This window comes from Kogia breviceps, chromosome 12 (assembly GCF_026419965.1).
Source record: "Kogia breviceps isolate mKogBre1 chromosome 12, mKogBre1 haplotype 1, whole genome shotgun sequence".
Classification (NCBI taxonomy): Eukaryota; Metazoa; Chordata; class Mammalia; order Artiodactyla; family Physeteridae; genus Kogia; species Kogia breviceps.
In genome coordinates, this window is record NC_081321.1 from 57,045,597 (window position 1) to 57,071,096 (window position 25,500).

Sequence of the window (25,500 nt, forward strand, 5' to 3'; positions counted from 1 at the left end):
AAGATTATTTATTTCCCAATTGAAAGGATGTACGTTTTAGGTCCTTTGAGACTTTCTGCTCCTCCTTATTTGATTTTTATTTGATTTTATTATATTTTAAAGGGAACTTTATTATTTTTATTTATTTATTTTTGGCTGCATTGGGTCTTCGTTGCTGCACTCGGGCTTTCTCTAGTTGCAGCAAGCAGGGACTACTCTTCGTTGCGGTGCGCGGCTTCTCATTGCAGTGGCTTCTCTTGTTGCGGAGCATGGGCTGTAGGCGCACGGGCTTCAGTAGTTGTGGCACAAGGGCTCAGTAGTTGTGGCACATCGGCTTAGTTGCTTCGTGGCATGTGGGATCTTCCTGGGCCAGGGATTGAACCCGTGTCCCCTGCATTGGCAGGTGGATTCTTAACCACTGCGCCACCAGGGAAGCCCCTTATTTGATTTTTAAAGACCTTTAGTATAGGATTAGTACAATCCTGAGGCCCAAATATAACACCACTTAAAATGCCCCAAAACAATTATAGCAGAAACATTGTATGATAGAATGTAAGCACCCTCATTATATTGCTGTATTTTAGAGAAGATCAGCTGAAAAACCTAGGTCTGATGTTCTGGAATTCACTCAGAGATAGGCAGGTAATTAGAGACCGGAGGATGTACATGGAAAGTGCCATGCAGCCATTAGTGTCCAGCAGGTGGAATTTGAGAATTGCCTCTGTGGTGAGGAGAATGATTTATTTCGGAGGCTTGCAGAGCCAGGTTTACTGCTGCCTAGGCTGACCCCAGCTGTATAACCTTCGGAGAGTCACTTAACCTCCCTGTGGCTTAGCATCATACTTGAGTACAACAATACTTACTTTACCTGCTTTACAAGGGTGTTTGGAAGTTCAAAAGGAATAATATATGTGGAAAAGCTTTGAAAAGTAGACGATATAAAAAGGACTCTGTCAATGACTGGCAAACTTTCAGAGATGGTTTCCAAATCATCATCGACTACACATGGTTAGAGGAAATAATAGTGTCTGTCCGAAGGTCACTCTCTTTTCTCCTTCAAGCGTGTCCTTTAAAAATGCTGCTATACCTTGAAGCTGCCACCTAACAATTGACATGTTGGAAGGGATGACTACAACAGTTGTTTATTAATGAGACTAGGGTATTGAGTAGATGGAGAGGAAATATAAGGATGGGAAGAAGCTGGGTTTTTTTTTCTTTTTTTTTTTAGCAGTACGCGGGCCTCTCACTGTTGTGGCCTCTCCCATTGCGGAGCACGGGCTCCGGACGCGCAGGCTCAGCGGCCATGGCTCACGGGCCCAGCCGCCCTGAGGCATGTGGGATCTTCCCAGACCGGGGCACGAACCCGTGTCCCCTGCATTGGCAGGCAGACTCTCAACCACTGAGCCACCAGGGAAGCCCTTAAGCTGGGTTTTTTCAGAGAAAGAAGATAAGGCCAGTCAGGTGGTGGGACTGCCCTGACTTGCCTCCCAGTATTGTTTTTTGTGCCATTTGCAGACATTGTCAAATCCTTCAGTAAACATTATGGCACAATATAAATCATCAATGCAGAAAAAGTGAGAATGAGAAAGGTTGTGGCACGTATTGGGCTATTTGTGAAAGGGAGGAGAAGTGTACGTGGCTGGAGAGAGAATAGATTATGTTAAGCTCTGCAGGCTAGTTGGTTCTAGTTGAGTCTGGAAGGAGGGAGAGCATGCGTTATTTCTACAGGTCAAATCGATGTCAGGATTGGGATGTGTTCTGATTTCAATCTCAAGTGTTAAAAAAAAGACCCCCAATTTTCAAGATATCTATTGAGCACCTACTAAACCGTCAACCCCTCAGTCTCCCTTGCCAATGACTAATGTCTGAGGGCTCCAGCAGCTGTGATTTAATTAAGGCCTCTTGAAAAGATGCTTGGATGCTCAGGGGTGCAGAAGAATACTTGTCACCTCCTGTTACCATAACAAAGAAGAGACAGGACACAGGACTGCGGAAAATGGCAGCCAGCCGACTTCCAGCTTCTTGGGGTGTGTCTGACATGGAAAGACCAAAACAGCCCCAATGACTTGAAAGATGTAATGTATTTTTATCAAAGCAAGCTTTTTGCAAAGGAAACTCCTTCTCATTAGTGTGATCAAGTAACTATAGACCTTCAAAGACTGAAGAATAAAACTAGATGATGCTTTTTCCTTCTCTGTGGCCACTTACAAAGTGGAATTTTGACAATTTAAATTCCAATAATCGGTCATTTTAACAGAACTGAAATGAGGAATTTAGGGAAATGATACTTAATACGATGAATTCTACTTCTCACATCAGATTTATTGTTTTCAAATTGCTTGTGTACTCAAAGCCAGGCGGCTGCCTTGGAGGAAGCCAATAATTGCCTGAAGATCCATCGGGGCAGAGGCACATGTGCAGGAGCCTTTATTCATGGGCAAAGCAAAATGTACTCTTCAAACCCGTTAGAGGCGCACACTGTAATTTTTAACCTTCTGCACTACAGAATCACCATCAAAGCTGTAGCCAGGGATTTATAAAATGAGTAAACAACCCTCATGCTAAACTGGGAGGGGCGGGCTGAGTGTTGTGAGAAAAATCCAGTGGACAGAACGTTGTATCCACCCAGCACCATTCCCCGCCGAGCCCCTTCCCCCAGTGCCCTGCCCCGCCGGCTAGGAAAGAGTTTCAAGCTGTGGAGCGTCACTGGAGGTTGTTGAGGCCAGAGAGCTGGCTACCACCTACCCGCTGCCTCTCTGTTGCCTCTCTGATAGTTTGGACCAAGGATTATGGCAAATCTGGTTAAAGAACAAGCATATCTAGCCTTACATTACCATTCTGTTTATTCTCACCTGGCCTCCATTGGCTGTCACAAAAAGAAATTGTGGCCCAAAGTTAAAGTCCCCACCTTTCCATACTCTTGTATCCTATGAGAGTTTTGTTAGAAAAGGAAAGTAATCCATCTATACCTCTCATACCACTTAGAAGGTGAAAACTAAGCACCAGTGGTGACCCCATGCCGGCAAATGAAAGAATCCCTGAGCAAGTTCTAAAATTATGAACTTAATGCACATTCATCTCCTTGGGAGTTTCCATCTCTCCTTTCCTTTCTGGTACATTAAGTGAAAATCAATGTTCCAAGAATACGTTTTTGTTGAAGTTAGTGATTCAGAATTTGAGATATTTTTGGCTGTTTATGGCATAAGCATGCAAGTGTGTGTGTGTGTGTGTGTGTGTGTGTGTGTGTATAATCAAACTTTGTTTTTTCTTGTAAAGTTAAAATATTTGAATATAGTTGGCTAAGAAGGGATTACTGAATAAAACATCCATCTAGAAATATATTTAACCACACTTTAATAAAATCTTTGCTTGCTTGAATGTATATTTTGATATATTTGAAGTATTATATCACTAAGAATACTTCTGACTGTACTGTAAAATCCTAAATGCTTTGTGCACATTAAATACATATACATTTCACTGCAAAAAAAGTACTGTACTATTTGTGCATATTCTTAGGACCTTGGGAATGAAGATACATACGTACAAGTCATTATTTCTGGGTATGTGGTTGTAGTTTCACAGAACCAAATAAATCTTAACTTCCTCAACTCCTAAGCAGTAGGAACTCCTACAAAAATTTGAATATTGCTCCTCTTTGTTAAGTGGATCCTTAATTCACACACCCATTCCTTAAGATCACTACCAACGTGAGGAAGTTTTGACATATTTGAATCATCACGGAAAGGCCAATACAACAGTGTTTTATGAGCTGGACTGCAGTCAGCAGTTTAGGTTGCCAGGCTGAGAGCCCACCTTTAGATTAGCAGGGCACAGATTAGATTAGAGTGAGCACAGTCCCACGAAGACACCCCTCACGACACACTCAAGTGATCTATTTCATAAGCAGCTGCAGCCTCTCTCCTCCAGAATTTCGAATCCTTTAGCTGTTATGGATGGATATTTTGTTAAGGTTTTTCCAATGCCTTTAAGGAATTATTGCTGTTTGGATTTCCAAGGCAGGATTTAAAGGGAGTTATGAGACTTCAGGTCTTTAATTTCCATGTGTTCCATTCCTCAGAGCCTTAAAAATCTGTGCTAATGGATAATCCCAAGTATTTAACAAATAATAAGAATTTTGGAGTGAACTCATGATGTTATAATGTGAAGACAAGCATTCTGCCTCAAGATAGCTGTGGTAGGCTGGGCCGGGACCTCATTTAAAAAAAAAATGTATTTTCAGCAATGTTGGCTTGAGTTTGAGCATTCTAGGTTTGTTTTGGTTAAGTGAGGTTTATCAAGCATAAGTGTCCACTGTTTCCCAAAGAAGACCTTTTTCATTTTAGGGTTTGTGCATGTTTTCCTGATATGCAACTTTTGGACAACTCTTCTTTTGGCTGCTTGTGAGTGTTTTCTTAATCTTAGTTACTAGTGTCTCCATGGTTAAGCTAATGAAAAGATTCCTTAATTAAAATAGCAGATCAGAAAGCATTCTATATTATGACAAAGAACAAACTAAAGAGCTTCAACTGAAATTATCTTAGGTGTGGTAATGGGAACAGAGTTCAAATAGGAAAGATTCTTTTTCACTGTTCAGTTAATTCATAGGAAGGTTTATTAGATGGAGATTAGTAGTTTATTACAATAATTAACATGGTTTATTAAATGCTTAAGACAAGTATATCTATGAAAGCATTTCTATTTTGGGTGCTCAGTTCAGATTTTCAACTGGCCTTTTTTCATTCAAAGTGGTCATTCTGAAGTTGATTTGATTTTGTCTAATTGAGTGCTTTTTATTTATTTATTTTGGCCACACCATGTGGCATGTGGGATCTTAGTTCCCCCATCAGGGATTGAACCCATGCCAGCTGCAGTGGAAGGACGAAGTCCTAACCACTGGACCGCCAGGGAAGTCCCTGAAGTTGATTTTTAACATGCCGCATACAAAGATTGGGAGATGGAACTTCAGCATTGGTTTGGTGTTAGAAATAATAAAATGCTGTTTTAAAACAGAAGCTTTTGGTCTTAGAGTCAACAGAGAAAGATGGGCTTTGTTAGTTATAACTTCCTTTGGATTAAGACATGATGATGCTTGGATGTGGTGAGAACATTGGTTCCTGCTTCACTAGCTGAACAAGCACCATCTCCCCATCGCCCTTTACAACATCCTTCTTCAGCTCCCTCCCTCCAGCTCAGGCTCCAAGGCCTCCTCTCTGCCCTGCCGCCCCCCCCCCCCCCCCCCCCCCGCCATGTCTTCTCTAGGCCCTTCTCTGTCAATTCCCCTGGCTCCTGTGTCTTCCCTCTCCTCCAGGGAGCTCCTTTCATGCTGCCTGTGCTTTTTTGTTCCTTTCTCAGAGCAACGAGAGTTATCAATTTATTTCTTTATTACATCTTGCTTCATCTTATAAAGGATTTGAGGTAGCTTATACAAATAAACACAATACAATAATATATGAAGTTAGGCTAATATGATAGAGCTAGAATAAGGAACACTAACAAGATGAGGCCAAAAGAAACATGCCAAAAAATCTCACAGACTGACTAAAGGTGGTCTACAAATTGGGTTTTCAGCTTTCAGCGGCCAAAATGAAAAGACCGTCATCAATGATAAAATTCACGGTCTGTAAGAGAAATAGTGTAAGAGTTACCCAGGAGAGGCAAAACTTTCTTTTTTCCCACAGATGTCTGAGGTAAAATTTCCCTCGTAGGACCTCTGATAAAAGGGATGCTAAGTCATACAGTGGACAGTACTACAGTAAATACCATAGGGAATCTTAATGGGTCTGTCCAGACAAGACTGGGGCATGACGGTACAGTGAAATTCAGTAGAGATGGTTAAAGTAATTCCAAGGATTGGTGGTAGGGTGGAGAGGGCAGGTTCCTCTTTCCCTCTAAACCTGCTTAAGGTGTTCCCATCCTAAAATGTTATAAAACAAATAAAAAATATGACATTACCCTGGACTGTGTCTCATTGGATACTGTCTGGTCTATTTCTTCCCCCCAATCCAGACTTCTCAAAAAAATAGTACATGGATAGTTAATGAGTTAAGGAATTATTGTGAGTTTTTGGCCTTTTCCTTAGGCATGCAAATGGTATTGTGGTTCCATTTGCTTCACAATGGTTCAGTGGTGGGTACCGTAAAGTTGGGTGGGAAGATGGGTGACACCAGGTTGGCCATGACTTGATAGTTGAAAGTGGGTGATAGCTACGTGAGGTTTATTATAGTTTGTTCTCTACTTCTGTATATGTTGGAATTTTTCCATTATAAAATTATTTTGAAAATAATTTTCATTGGCAATCTTGATCTCCTTGCCTCCCAATTTAGCTTCTGCTCAGCACTCTCACTTAAGTCTCCAGTGACCTTAAAATGCAAACTCCTATGGTGTTTTACAGACTTTATGTTGCAACTTCCACCCTCGGTCTCTAGGACAGGGCATTCTCTGGGTTATTCTCCTGCACCTGTAGTGATCATTCCTACTCTCTCTCTCAAGGACTCCTTTTCCTCTGACCACCCTTTAAGTAACAGTGTTCTACCCTTCGTATTCTGTCCTACCCACCTGACACGGTTCCTGGGTGCTTCCACCCACTCTTTAGGTTCTAACACACCCATGTACTGATAGCAGTCAAATGTATCCCCCTGCCTAGACCTTGTCTCTGTGCTCCCGGCCCACTGGCCACCTCCATGTGAATTGCCCACAGATGCTTCAAAGGGCAACCCACGCAAAGGGAAGCTCATCATCTTTCCCTTTCAGCAGCTCCTCCTTGCTACTCTCTGTTATCATCCTTGGTTCATTACCAATCACCCCGTCATACTTCACTCCTTCTCCTTTCTCGAATCTGTCCCTTCTGCCATCTCCACAGTCCGCATCCCTGGAAGCGCCACCCTAGACTGGCCCTTATCCTCTCCCGTCTAAACTATACTAATGGCCTGCTCACTGGCTCTCTGGCTCTGGTCTTATCCCCAGGCATCCATCTTTCAGCCAGCTGCTAGGACAACCTGCCTAAAACACAAATGTGACCATGTCATTTAATAGCTTTGGAAAAAGGCTGAAACTCTTTACTCAGGCTGTAAAGTCCTCCATAATCCCCCCTTACCTACCCCTCCAGATTCATTTCTTGGCTCTTCTGCTTGCATATCAAATTGTTACTCTAATAGAAACACAGAGTAGAAAGACAGTTGCCAGGGGCTAGGAGGTTGGGGGAAATTGGGAGAAAATAGGTAAAAAGGTACAAACTTTCAGCTATAAGATGAATAGGTTTTGAGAAGCTAATTAAAGCATGGTAACTATAGTTGATAACACTATTGCATAATTGGAATTTGCTAAAAGAGAACTTAAATGTTCTCACCAAAAAAAAAAAAAAAAGATAAATATGTAAGGTGATGGATGTGTTAATTAACTAGATGGGGGAATCCTTTCACAATGTATACATACATCAAATCACCACAATGTGTACTTTAATTATCTTATAATTTTATATGTCAACTATACCTCAAAAAAGCTGAAATTCTTAAAAATTGTCACTTTGAATACACTATCATTCCTTTCTGTCTTTGCTCATATGGCCTGGAATGTACCTTCTGCTGAATCCCCTCTTTCCTGTGTGCTAGCTCTAAATTCATTCTTAAAGATACACATTAGACTCCTCAACTCTAAGGGCCTTCTTCGATTTACCAGACCCTGTGGAGTGTACCTTCCCTGTGTTCCCATAAGACTCTCAGCGTTTCTCTATTGCTGCATTTCCCACATTGTATTGTAACTTGTCTCCTCATTATGTCTGTGAGCTTAAAAGGTGTGTTTTTTTGTTTGTTTGTTTTTGCCTGTCTGTAGCATCTGGCATCGAACCTACCACGTACTAGACCCTAAAAGAAAATATTGCCTGAATAAATGAATGAGTATGTTCCACATGTGAAGATACAAGGAAAAACGTGATGATTTAAATTTGCACTTGAGATAAAAATGAGAGGGGGGAATTACTTTATTTCAGTAATGTATATTCAGTAAATGTGTAGAAAATAGGGCAATATTTTGGCCATGTTCCTGAATATAGAGAACAAAGGAATTGTCTCCAAGGGATTCCCTTTTTATATGGAAATGAATAGTGTGCTGAATGTGAAAGAATGTAGGAGGCAGCGTAATTTCTCAGGTTGCCCTTGGATAGTACTTTTGCTCAGTTACTGAAGGGCATTGCCTCGAGTTTGGAATTTCTGGGTCATGGGAATTGTGATTACAAACCTGAAACATTGATATGAAAAGATGAGGCAAATCTGATTTCTGAATTACATCTGCTGGGAACGTATGTCCTATATAGAATAAGAAAATTAAAAAACTCATCCAGGAAAAGATTTTTTACGAGCATCAAGCAGCAAACACTGAAATGTTTGCATCCATACCATGCTGACACCTAGTCTTCATCCTAATGCAAAGAATTCATTGGCTCAATCATCATCAACCACCTGTGCTACAATAATCCTTACTTCTACCTTCCCTTTTCCCTGAGCCTCTTTCAGATTGTTTATTGGTATTGATGTTGTATTTGAGTGAACAATTCAATGCTTAGGGAATTAGCTTTTAAGATTTTAGAGGACATCTATTGTTTCTGCCAGCCCAGCAAACCATTCACCCTTCTCCTGGTAATAGCACCGTGATTTTTCTTAAGGTATCATTTACTCCATATGGCTGGTTGGGGCTGACCACACACCTTGGTCCAAAGATGGATGCACGAACCAACCTTAGCTATTGTGTCTTCCTGTTGATAGTTATTGGTTCAGGAGTGGGCATGTTAGCCAAGCCCAGCCAATCATAATAAATCCAGTACTTTAATTTTAAGAGTTAGAAAGGAGATGTGCTCTTTCCATAGGATTTGCTGAGAAGATAGGTTGGACATCTGGAGCTGCTGGCTGCCATCTTGCCTTTCTGCTGTCAGGAGGGGAGAGCCTGCCTGAAACCTGAGCCAGTGGAGAGAAAAGTAGAACTGAGGGACAGAGAGGGCAATGCGGGTCTTGGTGACATATCTGAGCCCCTGGATCCAGTCACACCCAAAGCTAGACTACTTCCTGAATGTGACCCAAGAAACCCCTTGTTGCTTAAGTTAGTTTGAGTTGGTTTTCTATCATAGGCAACCAGAAACATCTTGTCTAATAGCACAATCATTGAAAGAATCGACACTAATGGATCAAAGAGGGCATTCCTGTGAATGCTGGCTTCCAAAAGCCTGAATTCCTGCAGTGACCTTTCCTGGACTGTGAGGCTCCCCTTTAGGGTCCTCATTCATGCATGCAGAAAGTCAAGATCAAGTGAGCTTTTGCCTGTTGTTTCTTTGATCAATTGGTTCTAGCAGAGTCCAGTTAAACATCTCAGAAAAGCCTCCCCTAATAGACCCTGGCCTTTGCCTGTGCCTGGTCCATCCTGCCATCTTAACTACAGGATTCTCTCTGACAACTGGTAACCTTTTGCTCCATTCTTTTTTTTTTTTTTTAAAGTAGGTGATAACTCTTTATTTATTTTTTAAAATCATAGACCTGTTTATTTTCACTAACATTTTGTGACTAGAACTAGAACATTTATTTCTTTTTTAAAAATTTATTAATTTATTTATTTTGGCTGCATTGGGTCTTCGTTGCAGTGCGCGGGCTTCTCATTGCAGTGGTTTCTCTTGTTATGGAGCACAGGCTCTAGGCGCGCAGGCTTCAGTAGTTGTGGCATGCAGGCTCAGGAGTTGTGGCTCACGGGCTCTAGAGCGCAGGCTCAGTAGTTGTGGCACATGGGCTTAGTTGCTCCGCGGCATGTGGAATCTTCCCGGACCAGGGCTACAACCCGTGTCCCCTACACTGGCAGGCGGATTCTTAACCACTGTGCCACCAGGAAAGTCCCTTCTTTCTTTTTAAATAATTTTTATTTTTTAAGTCATGCCGTGCACATGTGGGATCCTGGTTCCCTGACCAGGGATCAAACCTGTGCCCCCTGCATTGGAAACGTGGAGTCTCAACCACTGGCCCACCAGGGAAGTCCCTTTTGTTCCATTCTTAAATACCGTACTTCCTGGTTTCCTCTCAAGCATTTTATTTTCTTTCCCAAATTTCCAAGGTTAGTTTAATATGAAAAATAGCTTAGATTTGTTTAAGCTTTCTGTGCCTCAGTTTGACATCCACAAATAAGAAATCTGTACTAGTTGATAATAATGCTCTACATTTATATCTAGTGTTTTTATGCTTTCCATCTTGTTTAATCTTCCCAGTAATCATTTGGGTTATGTATTTTCTCCAAGGTCTTGTAAATTCCTAATGCTATTTTTCTGTATTTAGAAATAGGAGAAATACGTATTTTAATACTTTCTAAAGAACATGGACACTTGCAAAGGAATGTAAAATTATGATGATTAGGATAAATATGTAGATCAAGATAAAAATCTTGAGGACCAGGCTTCCCTGGTGGCGCAGTGGTTGAGAGTCCGCCTGCCGATGCAGGGGACACGGGTTCGTGCCCCGGTCCGGGACGATCCCACATGCCACGGAGCGGCTGGGCCCGTGAGCCATGGCCGTTGAGCCTGCGCATCCAGAGCCTGTGCTCCGCAACGGGAGAGGCCACAGCAGTGAGAGGCCGGCGTACCTCAAAAAAAAAAAAAAAAAAATCTTGAGGACCAAAATAAATTATAATTTTAACCATCATGCAAAAACAATTCAATGGACATTAGAAATGGAGAACAAATGGTACTTGCAATCCAAACAGAGTCATCACGATGATTCCCTGGCCCTGTCAATGGTGCTGGTCTCTTTTCTTTTACAAGGTAGATCTTCAAATACTTCGCATTAATTGATGACGGGAGTGGAGGGGAAGTTGAAAGCTTACTCAGTGATCTAAAAACACACTCACAGAAAAACCTCTCCTATTAATTTTCAAAATTGAGAAGGTTACCAGATATCCATGAAACTGCCACTGCAGAATATATTGGGTTGGTCAAAAAGTTCCTTTGGTTTTAAAGTAAAAATAAAAGACACAGTTTTCATTTTCACCAAGATCTTTATTGGACAACATATTCACCCTTTTGTTCCACTACCTTCTGCCATTTTTCACGTAACTTCATAATTCCATCTTCCCCAAACTTTTTATCTTTTTGAGCATAGAACTGTTCCGGGTGCCTTTTACAGTCTTCCAGGGAATTGAAATTTTTTCCATTAAGAGAATTTTGTAAAGACAGAAATAAATGGAAATCCGAAGTTGCAATGTCCGGTGAATACGGTGGATGAGTCAGAACTTGCCAGCCAAGCAGTATCAGTTTTTGCCTGGTCATCGAAGAAACATGCGGTCTTGCATTATCCTGATGGAAGATTATGCGTTTTCTGTTGACTAATTCCTGATGCTTTTTGTCAAGTGCCACTTTCAGTTGGCCTAATTGGGAGCAGTACTTGTTGGAATTAATCATTTGGTTTTCCGGAAGGAGCTCATAGTAGAGGACTCCCTCCCAATCCCACCATATACACAACATCACCTTCTTTGGATGAAGAGCGGCCTTTGGTGTGGTTGGTGGTGGTTCATTTCACCTGCCCCACGATGTCTTCTGTTCCACATTATTGTACAGTATCCATTTTTCATCGCCCATCACAATTTGTTTTAAAAACGGAACATTTTCGTTACATTTAAGTAGAGAATCGCACACGGAAATTCGGTCAAGAGGTTTTTTTCGCTTAACTTATGTGAAACCCAAACATCAAAGAGATTAACATAACCAAGCTGGTGCAAATGATTTTCAACGCTTGATTTGGATGTTTTGAGTATGTGGGCTATCTCCCGCATGGTATAACATTGATTGTTCTCAGTTAGTGTCTCGATTTGATTGCTATCAACTTCAACTGGTCTACCCAACCGTGGAGCATCGTCCAGTGAGAAATCTCCAGCACGAAACTTTGCAAGCCACTTTTGACACGTTAGATCAGTCACAGCACCTTCTCCATACACTGCACAAATCTTTTTTTGCGTTTCAGTTACGTTTTTGCCTTTCTTGAAATAATAAAGTATAATATGCCGAAAATGCTGCTTTTTTCCTTACATCTTCAATATTAAAATGGCTACACAAAAATTCACCAATTTCGGTAAGTATCTTTTAAATGCACACTGATATGACAGCTGTCACAATACAATCGAACAAAATTGTTTTGAATGAGGGCTAAAGACAACTAAGCGCTACTAGAGCCATCTTACGGAAAAAAACGAATGAACGTTTTTGCCAACCCAATATTACAAAAGGCTGAGAAGTCAAACAGCAGGAAATTGCTATTTATGGAGACTGAGCAGTCTGCTGGGGTAGGGATCAGTACCTTGGTCTGGAAGAGGTCCTGGACAGGAGGGCCCAGGCTTAGCAGGCATCTAGAAGCAGAAGCAAGGAGTAGGCAACCGTCACCAAGCTGTGCTTTCAGGGCAGCAAGGTGAGCGTCCTGGCTCCTGCATCATCTCATTATTTGCCACAATTCCTGAGATTCCACCTTCAGTCATCTTTTTCTTTGGGTCTTGAAGGGGTTTCAGCCTCAGAGGTTCTTTTGGAGGAGCACCCCAACCCATTATTTTTGAGGACTAGGAGACATTGAGCTAAAAATAAAGCCTTATAAGGATAGGATTGAAGCTAGATATTCTCATAGTAGTATTAAAAACAAGACAACAGGCCCCAAATAGAGTCACTTATGCTAAGCCCCATGTCACCAAATGGAGACATAGTTTCGGTTCTTCCAGAAATGGAATCTTAAACCAATCAATCAGGATTTGCCTGGTCAGCACTACTTAGGTAGTCTGCCTTCTAGACCCTTGCCATCTCCTATAGGAAAGTGACCTTGCAATAAGCAACCCACTTTTTTTGCCTGCTCTAACGGCCTTTTTCCTGCCCCCTTCTACCTGCACAAGTCTTTCACTTGTATAGCCCCTTGAAGCTCCTTCCTCTTTGCTAGATTGGATGCTGCCCAATTCATGACTTGTTGAATAAAGCAGTAAGATCTTTAAAATTTACTCAGTTGAATTTTGTTTTTTAACAGTAGAGAAAGAGGAGGGCTGAACTGTATGGGGGAAGAGAAAGAAGGTCACAGGTGGCAACTTTAGACACAATCTCACTTCACAAATCTGCTTAGAACTGGCCACAGGGAGAAAGGAACCATAGTTTTGCCAAAAAGTTATAAGAAAAACTCCATAGAAGTTTTTCCTTTTTCTGTAATTTTTTGGAGGGGCTCTTTTTACTTTTCTAAATTTGTCCATACTCTTCTCTTTAAGTTACTTGGAAACTGTAGCATCTGCCTTCAGCAGATATACTTAAACTTCCCCCACATTCACACATTTCTCCAAAATCAGATACATTATCAGTTTTAATAAAATTATTCAAGAACTGTGCATGATTTACTGCAGGCCTCAGCCCATTTATTTAAAGCTCATAGTACATAGGGACAGATCGTTATGTTAAAACAACGGAACAGACACTGGCTTGTATACTAAACAAGGCAGTTTGATCAAAATATAATCTTAGAGAACACTTTTGATAAAATTTATCTTAAGGCTTGCTTGTCTCAAAATAGTTGAACACAGTGCCTACACATGGTATATACTCAACAAATACTTGTTAAGATGAATTTCATTATGATAGTCATAATTAAATAATAAACAACTGTATAATTAAAATAGTAAACTACTCTTCAAGTTGGAAGGAAAGAAAGAGGATAGTTTCACAACTACTGGAAAATTTGCTATGGTATAAAAGCAAGGTAATATGCAAATTACCTCAAAACACACATACACACACACCATATTTAAATCAGAAACTACAGTCTCTTTAGTTTCTCACTCTCTTGGACATATTAATTATGTCTGAAAATTTGAAAAGGCTACCATTATAAGATATTAATAATTGAGAGTTCTTATGAAAGTAACTTCAGGGCCACATCACAAAAAGATCAGAACAGTGACTTCTCTTCTAAATATTGATGAGTTTTTAAAATGCACTTACCCCATTTCGACTGTTGACCCCAGAAATGAGGGTATGCAGTAGTCAGCAGCTGCCAGTGTATATGGTGGTCGAGCAGCAGAATCGTCCCAGTAAATGTCCTTCTTCATTTTGGGTAAGCTCATGTGCATTTCATCCACGGCTAAAAGGGAGACCTAAAATCATCATTATAGTGTTAGAATAATTCAGATATGAATTGTATTTATAAAGAACGAATAAGTTTAGTGGGTGCATGGGTTTTGGAATGGGATAGAACACAGTGTGAATGAGTGAATATACAAATGTCTGTAGTTCATATTTGCTTCAGCCAGTGCTGCTATAGAGAGTTATACATGTCGTTCACTGCCTAAGAGCACTTGGCAATGGGGATAAGTGGAGCCATAAAACTGCCCAGACTAGATTCATCAAGCCGCATACCCCAGAGTGGAGTGCATCTTATCTGGAGGCAGGAGAGACACCTTTTTCTTCTTTGCTCAAAGTTTTCTAATTGTCTAGTGGCTCTCCTGACAGCAGCCACATAATCCCAGATATTGCAGGAAGCCGAAGATTTCAATATCCCATTTCATTGATTCCATAAACATATTTATACTTGATATCATTTCTTATCTGCCCTGAATTTTTGTTTGTTTGTTTAGGAAAATATATCAACAAGCCTATACTGTTTAGGGTTATAGTGGTCTTCTCCTTTTGACTTTGACAAACTGATGCATGAATAAATTATTAATCCTCTGGAAATCTAATTTTTACAAAGAGTGAGTGGTGTAGGCATTACACTTCCTCCTCAACAGGCTGGCAATGTGATTGTTAGAGGTCAATACAGAGGTCGTGACCTGCCAGTTGACTTGTGAGCTGGATGAGAGTAATCGGAGGCTCCTCTCCCCTGTCCTTGGAATGTACATTCTGTCCACTGTTCCCACAGTGGGAGCTGTTTCAAGGACACAACCTTGAGATAGTAATGTGCTGTTGAGACCATCTGGACTGAATACATGACTGAACCCCAGTAAGGCCTCTATATCAAATTTTAGGATTCTGGCAGGTAGGTGTGGAGGTCTACTCATCTTGTATCCACTGAAGACAAGCCTCTTAATTAAGTTCCTAGCTTGTTAAACCTGCCACCTACCAATCTGGAGCGGTCTACCTTTTTCTTTAGTCTCTCCTTGCCCTCTGTGTACTGGGGCCAGTTTGTGAACCAACAGCAAAATGTTTTAACCTGTGTAAGAGCTGAGTAAGGGCTTGAAACAGGTGAGCAAGTGGAAGCCCTTTTTTCAGCCTGTAGTTCTCAGGGAAGAGAATGGGTTGAGGAGAGTCTTGCCTAAAAGCAAAATTCTCTCATGCTGCGTCTTCATGAAAAATCTCTCTGAAATAATGCTTCAAGGTAAAGGCTCTGGGGTCCATTTGGTGTGATTGAGGGAGACTTGAGACACAGGCTGGCGTGACCCATGTTTCCAGTGTCCAGGTGCTGGACATCTGACTGCAGGAACCTACATGATGTGAGTTGGGAACTGTGTGGCTGCCACTTTATGTCATTGTTAATCTTTTTAGGTGGCAATAGGAAACAGATTAAAGAATGAATTAAAATATTGGTCTGTACTGAGATGGAAGTGGCTATGTAAAGTTAGTAAAGAAACCTACAAAGAAAACTGGCTTGAAATCGTATTTAAAAGGGACTAAATTTTACTGGAACTGAGATCCAGGACCCGTGAGGTTCCAAAAGGACCTTGAAACAACATACTGAATAGCCAAGCGTCTTTTGTTTGTGGCTAAAGCACTCAAGTTCAGGGTCCGGCATTCAGAGTCTGTTTAGATTATTAATGTTTGTAAAGGAAAGAAAAGCTCCTCTAACCTGCAGATTTCTGTCAATGCACCAGTTAGTTTCAAAATCATCATCATCTTCTCCAAAAGGGTTGATAAGTTGCTCAGCTACCTGCAATTGAGAACATAGAATAAGTCCACTGTGATGCTGTGAAGACTAAGAGTGAAGGTTGAAGAGGATTCCCATTTCACTCTCTGCTTTCTTTGGTCACCTTTCATAATAGGAAGCCTAGAGAGGAGTGGGTTGTTCTGCAGATGCAGATATTTATCAGCCAGTGAGAATGGACTCAGACTGTGAATCATGCACCTGCAGAATCTGCTCTCCAAAGACTCCATCTATTCAGCTGGTGACAATGCAGGCCCCATAGGAGAAGCCATGGGCTGTTTAGGAGCCAAATGACTGATTCTCAGGTACAAATATCAGCCAGCAAATATCAGAAGAGCATTGTGCTAGACACTGTGCTAGGCACTTTGAGGGGTACGTAGCCTGTGCTCTGAAAGAATTTACAAAGGGCCAGGTGATGAGATAAAATGTAAATGTGGGCAAGGTTAAACAGCAAAGAAAGACTTCACAATTAAAGAAAATAATACAAGGAGATTTCATAATTATTGGACATAACTGCTAAATGAATGAGTCACAGAGCTAGTAAGTCTGGAATTTTTCTTACTTAGTTTTACGTTAAATGATTTATGGCTATCTAGTAAGTTACTTTGAAGTTAAATAACTTATCATATATCTTCTAACAGTTGGTAAGTAATAGATGTTCTTACCATGTTCCTGAATTGAATAGCCTTCTTGATGAGAGATTTATACACCAAATATGTCTCACCTGTTAGTCTCTATTTTCATTAATTCCCTTTGATTTTTATTACCTGGACACGTGTGTGTGTGTGTGTGTGTGTGTGTGTGTGTGTGTGAGTGCATGTGGTTTTACATTGGGCCTAGATGTAAAAAACTTAACAAGTGTATAAAACAAAGTTGCCATTGATTAGTTGAGTTCCTAGATTCTGAGACTATTTGGTAGAAAACCTACCTACATATTTTTTAGGGTTTAAGTCTAACCACTACATCAAAATCACCTGGAGAGCTTTTAAAGAAAATTGATGCCTGGGTCCGCACCCCGCCACCCCCCAAGATTCTGATTTAATGGGTGTGAGGTTGAGCCCAGGCATCATTATTGAGTAGAGCTCCCAGGAGTTTTTAACGTGTGGCCATTGTTCAGAACCACTGACTTAGAGAAGGACATCCCCTTGTTCTAAGGGACAGCCTGTGGCAGGGCCCATGCCCCTGGATCAGTCACAGCAATATCCATTGTCAGAGTCCTTCATTGCAAGTTCCAAGGGGCTGTCTACCTTTCTTGTCTGGGGTTTTCCTTAAATTAAATGGGCCACCAGATGGGTCCTGAAAATATTTTTGTTACATCCAGAATTTCACTTTTATGGGATCCATCCTGCATATAGTATTAGAGTCTACACTTAACTACCAAAATGATATCCATGTTTCTGAATCGACTATGTCACAAAAATATCCTTTACTCACTTGGAGGCTCCATTGCCAGCAAACAACTGAATAATACACCGTTCATAAGATTAAGATGGGTTTTCACATTTTGGAAAGATTTATAAATATTAGAATTGTCAAGACAAAACTGCTGTTTAGAAACTGAGATCCAATCCACTGGGTGGGGAAACTCCCTTCTCTTAGGGTTACCTGTCTCTTAATAGAGCTAAGATTGTCTTTTCATATTTTGCCTTCAAAATATTTTATAAAGGAAAAGACTGTTAATATTTTATTTTATTTTTTTGATTTTATTTTATTTTTTTTTTGCGGTATGCGGGCCTCCCACTGTCGTGGCCTCTCCCGTTGCGGAGCACAGGCTCCGGACGCGCAGGCCCAGCGGCCATGGCTCACGGGCTTAGTTGCTCCGCGGCATGCGGGATCTTCCCGGACCAGGGCACGAACCCGTGTCTCCTGCATCGGCAGGCGGACTCTCAACCACTGCGCCACCAGGGAAGCCCTGTTAATATTTTAAAGAGCACTTCCGAAGGCAGGAACTGCTGGCTCTTCCTTCCAGGCTGGTCAGACATCTCATGTGGACACAAAGTGAAGAATTAAAAGCTCAGCACAACTCAGGGGAAAGGGCAATAGAAGACCAGAGTGATTGGGCCAATTGTGGCGAGTTTGTGTTTATAAAAGTAGAGTCTACTTTTTTCTCTAATGGGAAATGAGAGCTATTAGTCTCTATTACTCTTTCTCTGTCTTAAATGGGTAAAAATAATTGAGTTACTGTCATCTGGTTAAAAATGTTTTTGCCATTTGTAAAGGAAATGCTTTTACTCTTTGGAGGATAACTTGAAGTGCCGACATATTTATTTTTCCTGGTTAAAATTCAAACCAGTGAAAGTAAAGGCATCTGCAGAGAAAATGCTTCCACAACCTGGAAGGCCTCGACGGTGCACTGTGGCAGTTTGGAAGGTCAAACATTTGAAATTCTACTTTACTAAAATTATCTTCAAACTGTCTTTAGATTTCAATTAACTTAATGAAGCCATTGTCTTTGATCTTCTTCTGTCACATACAAAAGAGATGGAAGAATCAGGCCGCTGATACTTTTACATACATCTGGGTTTGGGGGGCGATGGTAGCAGGAACAAATAAAATTCTACACTGATGATTGGACTAGTTGTTTTCACCGCTCTGACCTGTTTTTAATTTCCTGGCAAACCAAATATTGTCATTAATCCTGGGGTTTCTGGTTTTGATTCCGATGAATTCCTTTGAGTCTCAGTTCTGGTTTTGAAAATGGAATGCATTTAATGTCATGGAACAGCTAGTGGGATTTCAGGGGATAGAAGCTAATTATCTGCAGAGTTGAGCAGAACCAATATAATAATATAATATTAATGCTTAAGTCTGAGATACAAGGCTTCTTATTTACTCTCTTTTACTCTGCTTAGTTGCTTGTTGTGGTATAAAATATCAATGCAGGTACACTTATTACTTTAATTACATTATTGTAATCCTAATGCGAGCACACAAAGACTTAAAACAATCAGTGGCCATAAAAGAGTAGCGTCTGCATAAATGAGCTGCTTCAGACCCCTGCAGTACAGTACTCACCACATCCCTGCCACTTTAATGCCTGGTTGAAAAGTAATAACATCTCCGAGCTATTAAATGTTAAATCTACCTTTGACTCACTCATGAATGAGTGATTCAGTAAAAGGGATCAGTGTGAGGAGTTTGGAACGTGACGGAGATTACAGAGCAGGTCTCAGGCACTGAGACTGTCGGCTACCTTGAGCCATCCTGCATAGAAGAAGAACTGTAGGAGAGTAAAGATCGGAATGTAAAGATCTAAGTCATGCCCTGAGTAGCCTTTGGTGGGATCCAAAAACTGGCGTCCAATCAGGCACGCAAAGAAGAAGGTGTAGACAGCTAGCGTGACAACCTGAAACAGAGAGAAACCCGAGTGAGAGCACAGCGCTGGCTTCCCGAGAGAGACAGCATGCCAAAGTGGGCAAGTAGAAAGAAAAATCACGTGCCAAGGATTTGATACCTGGGTGTAAACCAGCGGAATCCCAACCCAGTCATAACCAAATAAGAGGCTGCACCAGGAGCGAAATCGGTTCATCTCCTAAGCCAGAAACAAATTAAACACGATTTACTAAGGTGATGGGTGTGGTAATAAATATTTACTGGGATACAGAATATGGCCGTGACTTTTAGGAATACACCTGTAAAATGATGAGAGTGACTTTGAAAGGCTAGAAATTGGTTCTGAAATCCACTCCAAAAGGAAAATTTTGAAAATGACAAGCTATCAACCTAATTCAACAATGTGCAAAAGGGATTGAATACAGTTGGACATTTTAAAAAATATTAAGATAAATCAGGATTGTATAGAAATATCCCCTACTCTATTGAATTCATAATTTCCAACATATATATTGGCCCCAAGTGGTGGTAGGAAGGCAGTGGTTAATATTTTAAATAAATCATTTCTAAATTATGTGGAGAACAGATTATTTTTTGTTTCCTCGATTGCTTTTGAAAACATGCTTACTGTAGATCTTAGAAAAAAGAACTAAATACATCCTAAACCGTTCCCTCAACAAATGAAGACTTTAGAATGCTTCTATTGACAGAAAATCTATCCCTGTTTAAAGCAGGAAGGACTGGGATCTATTGATTTCTTTTTTCTCTATTGAACGCAAGTTATTATTTAAGACTGGGAGAAAGAGTATACTTTAAATTGGGAGCTATTTTTACATCATTCACTCCTTTTAGCCTAATCGAGGCAGGAGACTGTCATGGCACAAATCTCTCTAGCCCTTCTATAAATTCGTTTCTCAAATGAATTCAGGATTATTTCATTTAATGAAAACACAGTTTTGTTTCCTGGAGCATCTGGAAAGCTGGGTTAACCTTGGGGTATTCCGATTTGTGGGAACTGACTGCGGGGGTGGGGGTGGTTATTTCCACTCCAGATTTGGTCTGGGATCCTGGAGCTAGGGATGGCAAATATGCCTTGAGGGCGCCAGATCCTTCCTAGCCCTGGCAGACATTGCTGATCAATCAAAGAACATTTTCTTACAAAGCCTACTTCTGTTGAAAACAGAGCCTCTAAGCAACCACCTCCAATCAATCTGAGTTAAACTGTGTACTATTCTCCTCCTGCATTTGAGGGTTCTGATACTAGCCCAGTCTTTCTGGTTCCTTTGGAACCAAGATTGGACAAATTGGACTCGTCCAGGTCCAACCTGTTGCATCCAGGTCCCTGTTGGTCTCTGGTTAGCATCTTTTACTGACAGTTTACCAGGTACTTACAGTCATCAATGATTGCAGATCAACACTGTCTCTGATTCTGCCTTCCTTCCGGGCTTTAGCTGCAAGATTTCCAAACCAGATGAATGGAACCCAGTATTTCAGATGAGGAGATCTGAGGTGTTCAAATAATTTTCTTTCGTCTGCTGTCATAAAACCTTTACACAAAATAAAAATAGCTAGATTATACAGACTTGGTTTAGCGCTAATATATTACCCTATATATTTCAGTGTCTACTATGTGAGCATATAATGGGGGATATTCAAGAAATATAAAATAAAGGTTCCTGTCTCAAGTAGTTTTTACTTGTATCAGAGATAAGGAATGTGTACTTACGAGTGCACATGCACACACACACACACACACACACACACACACAAGTTATATATCGGTATAGGAGGTAATGCATATGAGCAATCCCTAACAGAGGCGGCCAGTAGGAAGTAAGGTGATATTAAATGTGGACTGGGACACCTGGGGAAGGTCTCTTCTTTAGGTTTTGGTTTATTGATCTAAAACTGGGAACAAGAATACTTAGAATTGTTTGGATTAAAAGGATAAAACGTGATAATGTATACAAAGCACTTAGTACAGTGCCGAACGCGTGAATTGCATAATATTTCATCCTGACCCCTCCTTTCAAACTTCTAATTAACCAGGACCTCTTCTGCGAAGCCTTCCTTGATTCCTTCCTTCTCCTTCCCCGGGGATTTCTCCCCTTCAAAGCTCCACCACGGTGCTCTCTCTTGCCTTGTATTATGATAATGTTAGACACAAATGTTTCCCCTTCTAAGACCCTTTGGAAGGGCAAAGAGCATTATCTTCGTAGTGCCCACAGCATTTCGCATATATTTTTTAAAGTTTTTATTATTTATTTCATTTATTTTATTTTTGGTTGCATTGGGTCTTCGTTGCTGAACTCGGGCTTTCTCTAGTTGCAGCGATCAGGGGCTACTCTTTATTGCAGTGCACGTGCTTCTCATTGCGGTGGCTTCTCTTGTTGTGGAGCACGGGCTGTAGGTGTGCGGGCTTCAGTATTTGTGGCTCGCGGGCTCAGTAGTTGTGGCTCGTGGGCTCTAGAGCGCAGGCCCAGTAGTTGTGGTGCACGGGCTTAGTTGCTCCGCGGCATGTGGGATCTTCCCAGACCAGGGCTTGAACCAGTGTCCGCTGCATAGGCAGGTGGATTCTTAAACACTGCGCCTCCAGGGAAGCCCTCGCATATACTTTAAAAGTGCTTCTTTGATTTTTGTGTGCCTCTGTGTGTGTGTGTGTGTGTGTGTGTGTGTGTGTGTGTGTAACACAGTTTGCTTGAGTTTGCAGTGACCTCTCTGAGCGTCAGTTTTCTCATGCGTAAAAGAGATGATAATGTCTACTTCAGAGGGATGTTGAAGAATTACCTGAGATGAGGAACATACGTCGAGGTTAACATAATGCTTCGCACATACTTAGCACTCGGTAAGTGCCAATAGTATATTATGAGAACTTTTATTCATGCCCCCACCACCTGCACACCAGAGAAAGAAGAGATTTAAATAATAGGAGAGGAGGAATAAGGTAGCAGGTTTATTTATTAACATTTATTGAATGTTTACTGTGTACTAGGCTTTGTTCATATAAAGATGTGCTTCAAAAGCTTGCAATTTACACTTGACATTTATTTTTTTTAGAGTTAAAATCACGATTTAATTACCAATTATTCTGTGATTTTTTTGGTTTTTTTTGGCCACACCACGCGGCATTCAGAATCTTATTTCTCCAATCAGGGATCGAACCCGTGCCCCCTGCAGTGGAAGCAAAGAGTTCGAACCACTGGACCATCAGGGAATTCCCCAGACCCTTTTTTTTTTTTTAAATTGATTAAGTAACTCAAATGGTACAAAAATTCAAAAGGGCCAAAGTAATATTAATGGGGAAAGTAAGTCTCATTTTCCCAACAGGTTTCCCTCCCTGAAGGAAATCACTACAACCAGGTTATTGTGTATCTTTCCAGAGAAATATCACAGATTTCATATAGGCCAAATTTTTAAAAACACAAATGACTTTATATTCCATACATATCTGCCATTTGCTTCTGTTTTGCAAGTTATATCTTGGAGATCTTTTTTTGTTAATATGGAGAGAGCAGCAGCATTCTTTTTATTTTAAAAAATTTTTTAAATAAATTTATTTATTTATTTTTATTTTTTGGCTGTGTTCGGTCTTTGTTGCTGTGCGCGGGCTTTCTCTAGTTGCAGCAAGCGGGGGCTACTCTTCGTTGAGGTGCGCGGGCTTCTCATTGCAGTGGCTTCTCTTGCTGTGGAGCATGGGCTCTATGCACGCCAGCTTCAGTAGTTGTGGCACATGGGCTTCAGTAGTCGTGGCACATGGGCTTCAGTAGTCGTGGCTTGCAGGCTCTAGAGCACAGGCTCAGTAGTTGTGGCGCATGGGCTTAGTTGCTGTGTGGCATGTGGGATCTTCCTGAACCAGGACTTGAACCCATGTCTCCTGCACTGGCAGGCGGATTCTTAACCACTGGGCCACCAGGGAAGTCCCATTCTTTCTAATGGCTGCATTCTAGTTAACTGTGTACAGTATTTTATATAAGTAGTCCTCTTTTGAATAGACTTTTAAGTTGTTTTAATTTTTTTGCTACTAAAAATAATGCTGCAGTGACTATCCTTGTACTTACCACCTTGACTTTTTTTTTTTTAAAGGATTATATAGGGGCATGAGGAATCATTTTCTTTTATTTATTTATTATTTATTTTTTTGGCTTCATCGGGTCAGTTGCGGCATGCGGGATCTTTCATTGTGGCACACAGGCTCAGTAGTTGCAGCGCGAGGGCTTAGTTGCCCCACGGCATGTGAGATCTCAGTTCCCTGACCAGGGATCGGACTCGTATCCCCTGCAATGGAAGGCGGATTCTTAACTACTGGACCACCAGGGAAGTTCCCGCACCTTGACTTTTTAAGTGGACTTTTAAATGTTCATTATGATTTAGTATAAATGATTTCTGAATTAAAGCTTGTTTCTAAAACTGATTTTTTTTTTTTTTTTTTTTTTTTTTTTGCGGTACGCAGGCCTCTCACTGTTGTGGCCTCTCACTGTTGTGGCCTCTCCCGTTGAGGAGCACAGGCTCCGGACGCGCAGGCTCAGCGGCCATGGCTCACGGGCCCAACCGCTCCGCATCATGTGGGATCTTCCCGGACCGGGGCACGAACCCGTGTCCCCTGCATCAGCAGGCAGACTCTCAACCACTGCGCCACCAGGGAAGCCCTCTAAAACTGATTTTTGTTAGATATGAATTTTGAGTTACTTTTGATTCAGAAATGCAATCATTTGCTCATGAAATTCTAACACATTCAGATGAAAATCAACTTTTGCCCTAATGTGACACAGTTTGTATCCTTAACCATCTCTAATTGGTTTATGAATCTGGTTTTCCTGCTTAAAGTAATCCTCCCTCCTTACCATGCAGACTGAGTTTTATTTAAGAGGTGTTGCTGTAACAGAAAAGAACTCAAAGGAGAAGTGAGATGTGCCATTTTGAAAGTCACTGACCCATAGAGCTTTGGAGTCACCTAGATCCGTGATGTGATCCAGGCCAGTGTTTTGAGAATATGGTCCACAGGTTGTGGGTGTCTGAATCACTTGTGACACCTATTATATATGGAGAGGACTAGGCTCTACCATCACCTGCTAAACCAGACTCAATAGGGCAGGAATTCTTGACCCAGTGTTGCACCTTTGCCTTATCCTGAATGCCTTTTAGAAAATACCAGTGCCTTCACCTTATCCCTTGAGATTCTGATTCAGTTGGTCTAGAGTGAGGTCCAAGTGTAAGCATCCTTTTAATCTTCCTGGGTAATTTAATGAAATTGGGTCCAGGCATTTACATGTTTACCAAGCTCTGTAGGAAATTCTGACCTACAACAATGTTCAAAAATCACTGCCCCACTGAATGAAGATTCTGTTTATATTCAGTATTTGAAATAAACAGAGTAACAACTACAGAGCCAATATTTACCAACAAGAGGCTAGTTTTAGATAAAAATCAGTTTATTTATATTAGCTTTGAAGGGGTCTGCCCGTGCCTGGGGAATTGGACTCTCTCTGGTGGTCAAAGGATAAGAATGAGTCTGAGAATTCTTGTCTTGTTTCTCAGTGCATTTCAAAGTTGTTGCAGATAATCTGTTTGGTTCTTTTAAAGACTTGCAGAGTATGATTAAATCAGATGATAAGAAGTTAATAGATGAACTTGACGTGTCTTGGCTCTGTGCTTGAAGACTTGCAAGCCTTCACCTTTTCCCTGGAAGACTATGCTCAGACATTTCATGTCAATTGTCTAACAGTTATAGTCTTGGGATTTATAGTGCAGTTTCCAAAAATGACTGCATTTATATACTGGCTGCAATCTCTGTCATTTGACCAAAGAATAACTTTACGTCTGGTTATTTTTTATTCAGGAATATGGATCAACTTATGCTGGCAAGTCCTTTCTTGGCTTCTTAGCAAAAAGCAAATATGCAGAGTGAGGGTTAATTTAATGCAAACCCTAAAGCGAGAGTTAGGTAACCTCCCCCCAGTCCCTGCCATGTAGCACACCCACTGATTGGAAAGGGACATGTAAAGCTAGGAAAGCTGGGCGGGGGGGTTTAAATGTCCAGCCCAAATTTACTGCATACTTTACTAGATGCTGTGAAAGATGAGCTAGACATTAATGTATCCTCCAAGAGTGTACAGGCAGAATAATTTTTGTTAATTCCTGCAGGGTTACACATTTTATCCAAAGTAACCCCATCTTTGGAAATTGAGTTGTTGGTCCATTGAAAGAAAAGTCTAGATTGTTAATCAAATCAATTCAAAGAGCATTTGTTATTACATGGAATGTTATCCTCAACAGTGCCTCGGGCCATTTTAACCAG

General features: G+C 41.0%; 1 protein-coding gene across 18 annotated transcripts in view; it reads right to left on the reverse strand.

The window, feature by feature from the left end:
- BEST3 (bestrophin 3) overlaps positions 1-25,500 on the reverse strand; it is a 73,576-nt gene that overhangs the window by 33,767 nt on the left and 14,309 nt on the right. For 10 of the 18 annotated variants that reach the window (XR_010835837.1, XM_067009736.1, XM_067009731.1 and 7 more), the window contains 5 exons: positions 20,598-20,752; positions 19,327-19,404; positions 19,066-19,218; positions 15,798-15,878; positions 13,958-14,109 (listed from right to left, as the gene is read on the reverse strand). Coding sequence is in view for 17 of the 18 variants with exons in the window: in XM_067009736.1 (XP_066865837.1) it covers positions 13,958-14,109; positions 15,798-15,878; positions 19,066-19,218; positions 19,327-19,404; positions 20,598-20,752 (619 nt within the window). In the remaining variant the exon portion in view is untranslated. The other 8 variants (XM_067009738.1, XM_059080229.2, XM_059080220.2 and 5 more) reach the window with 6 other exon arrangements.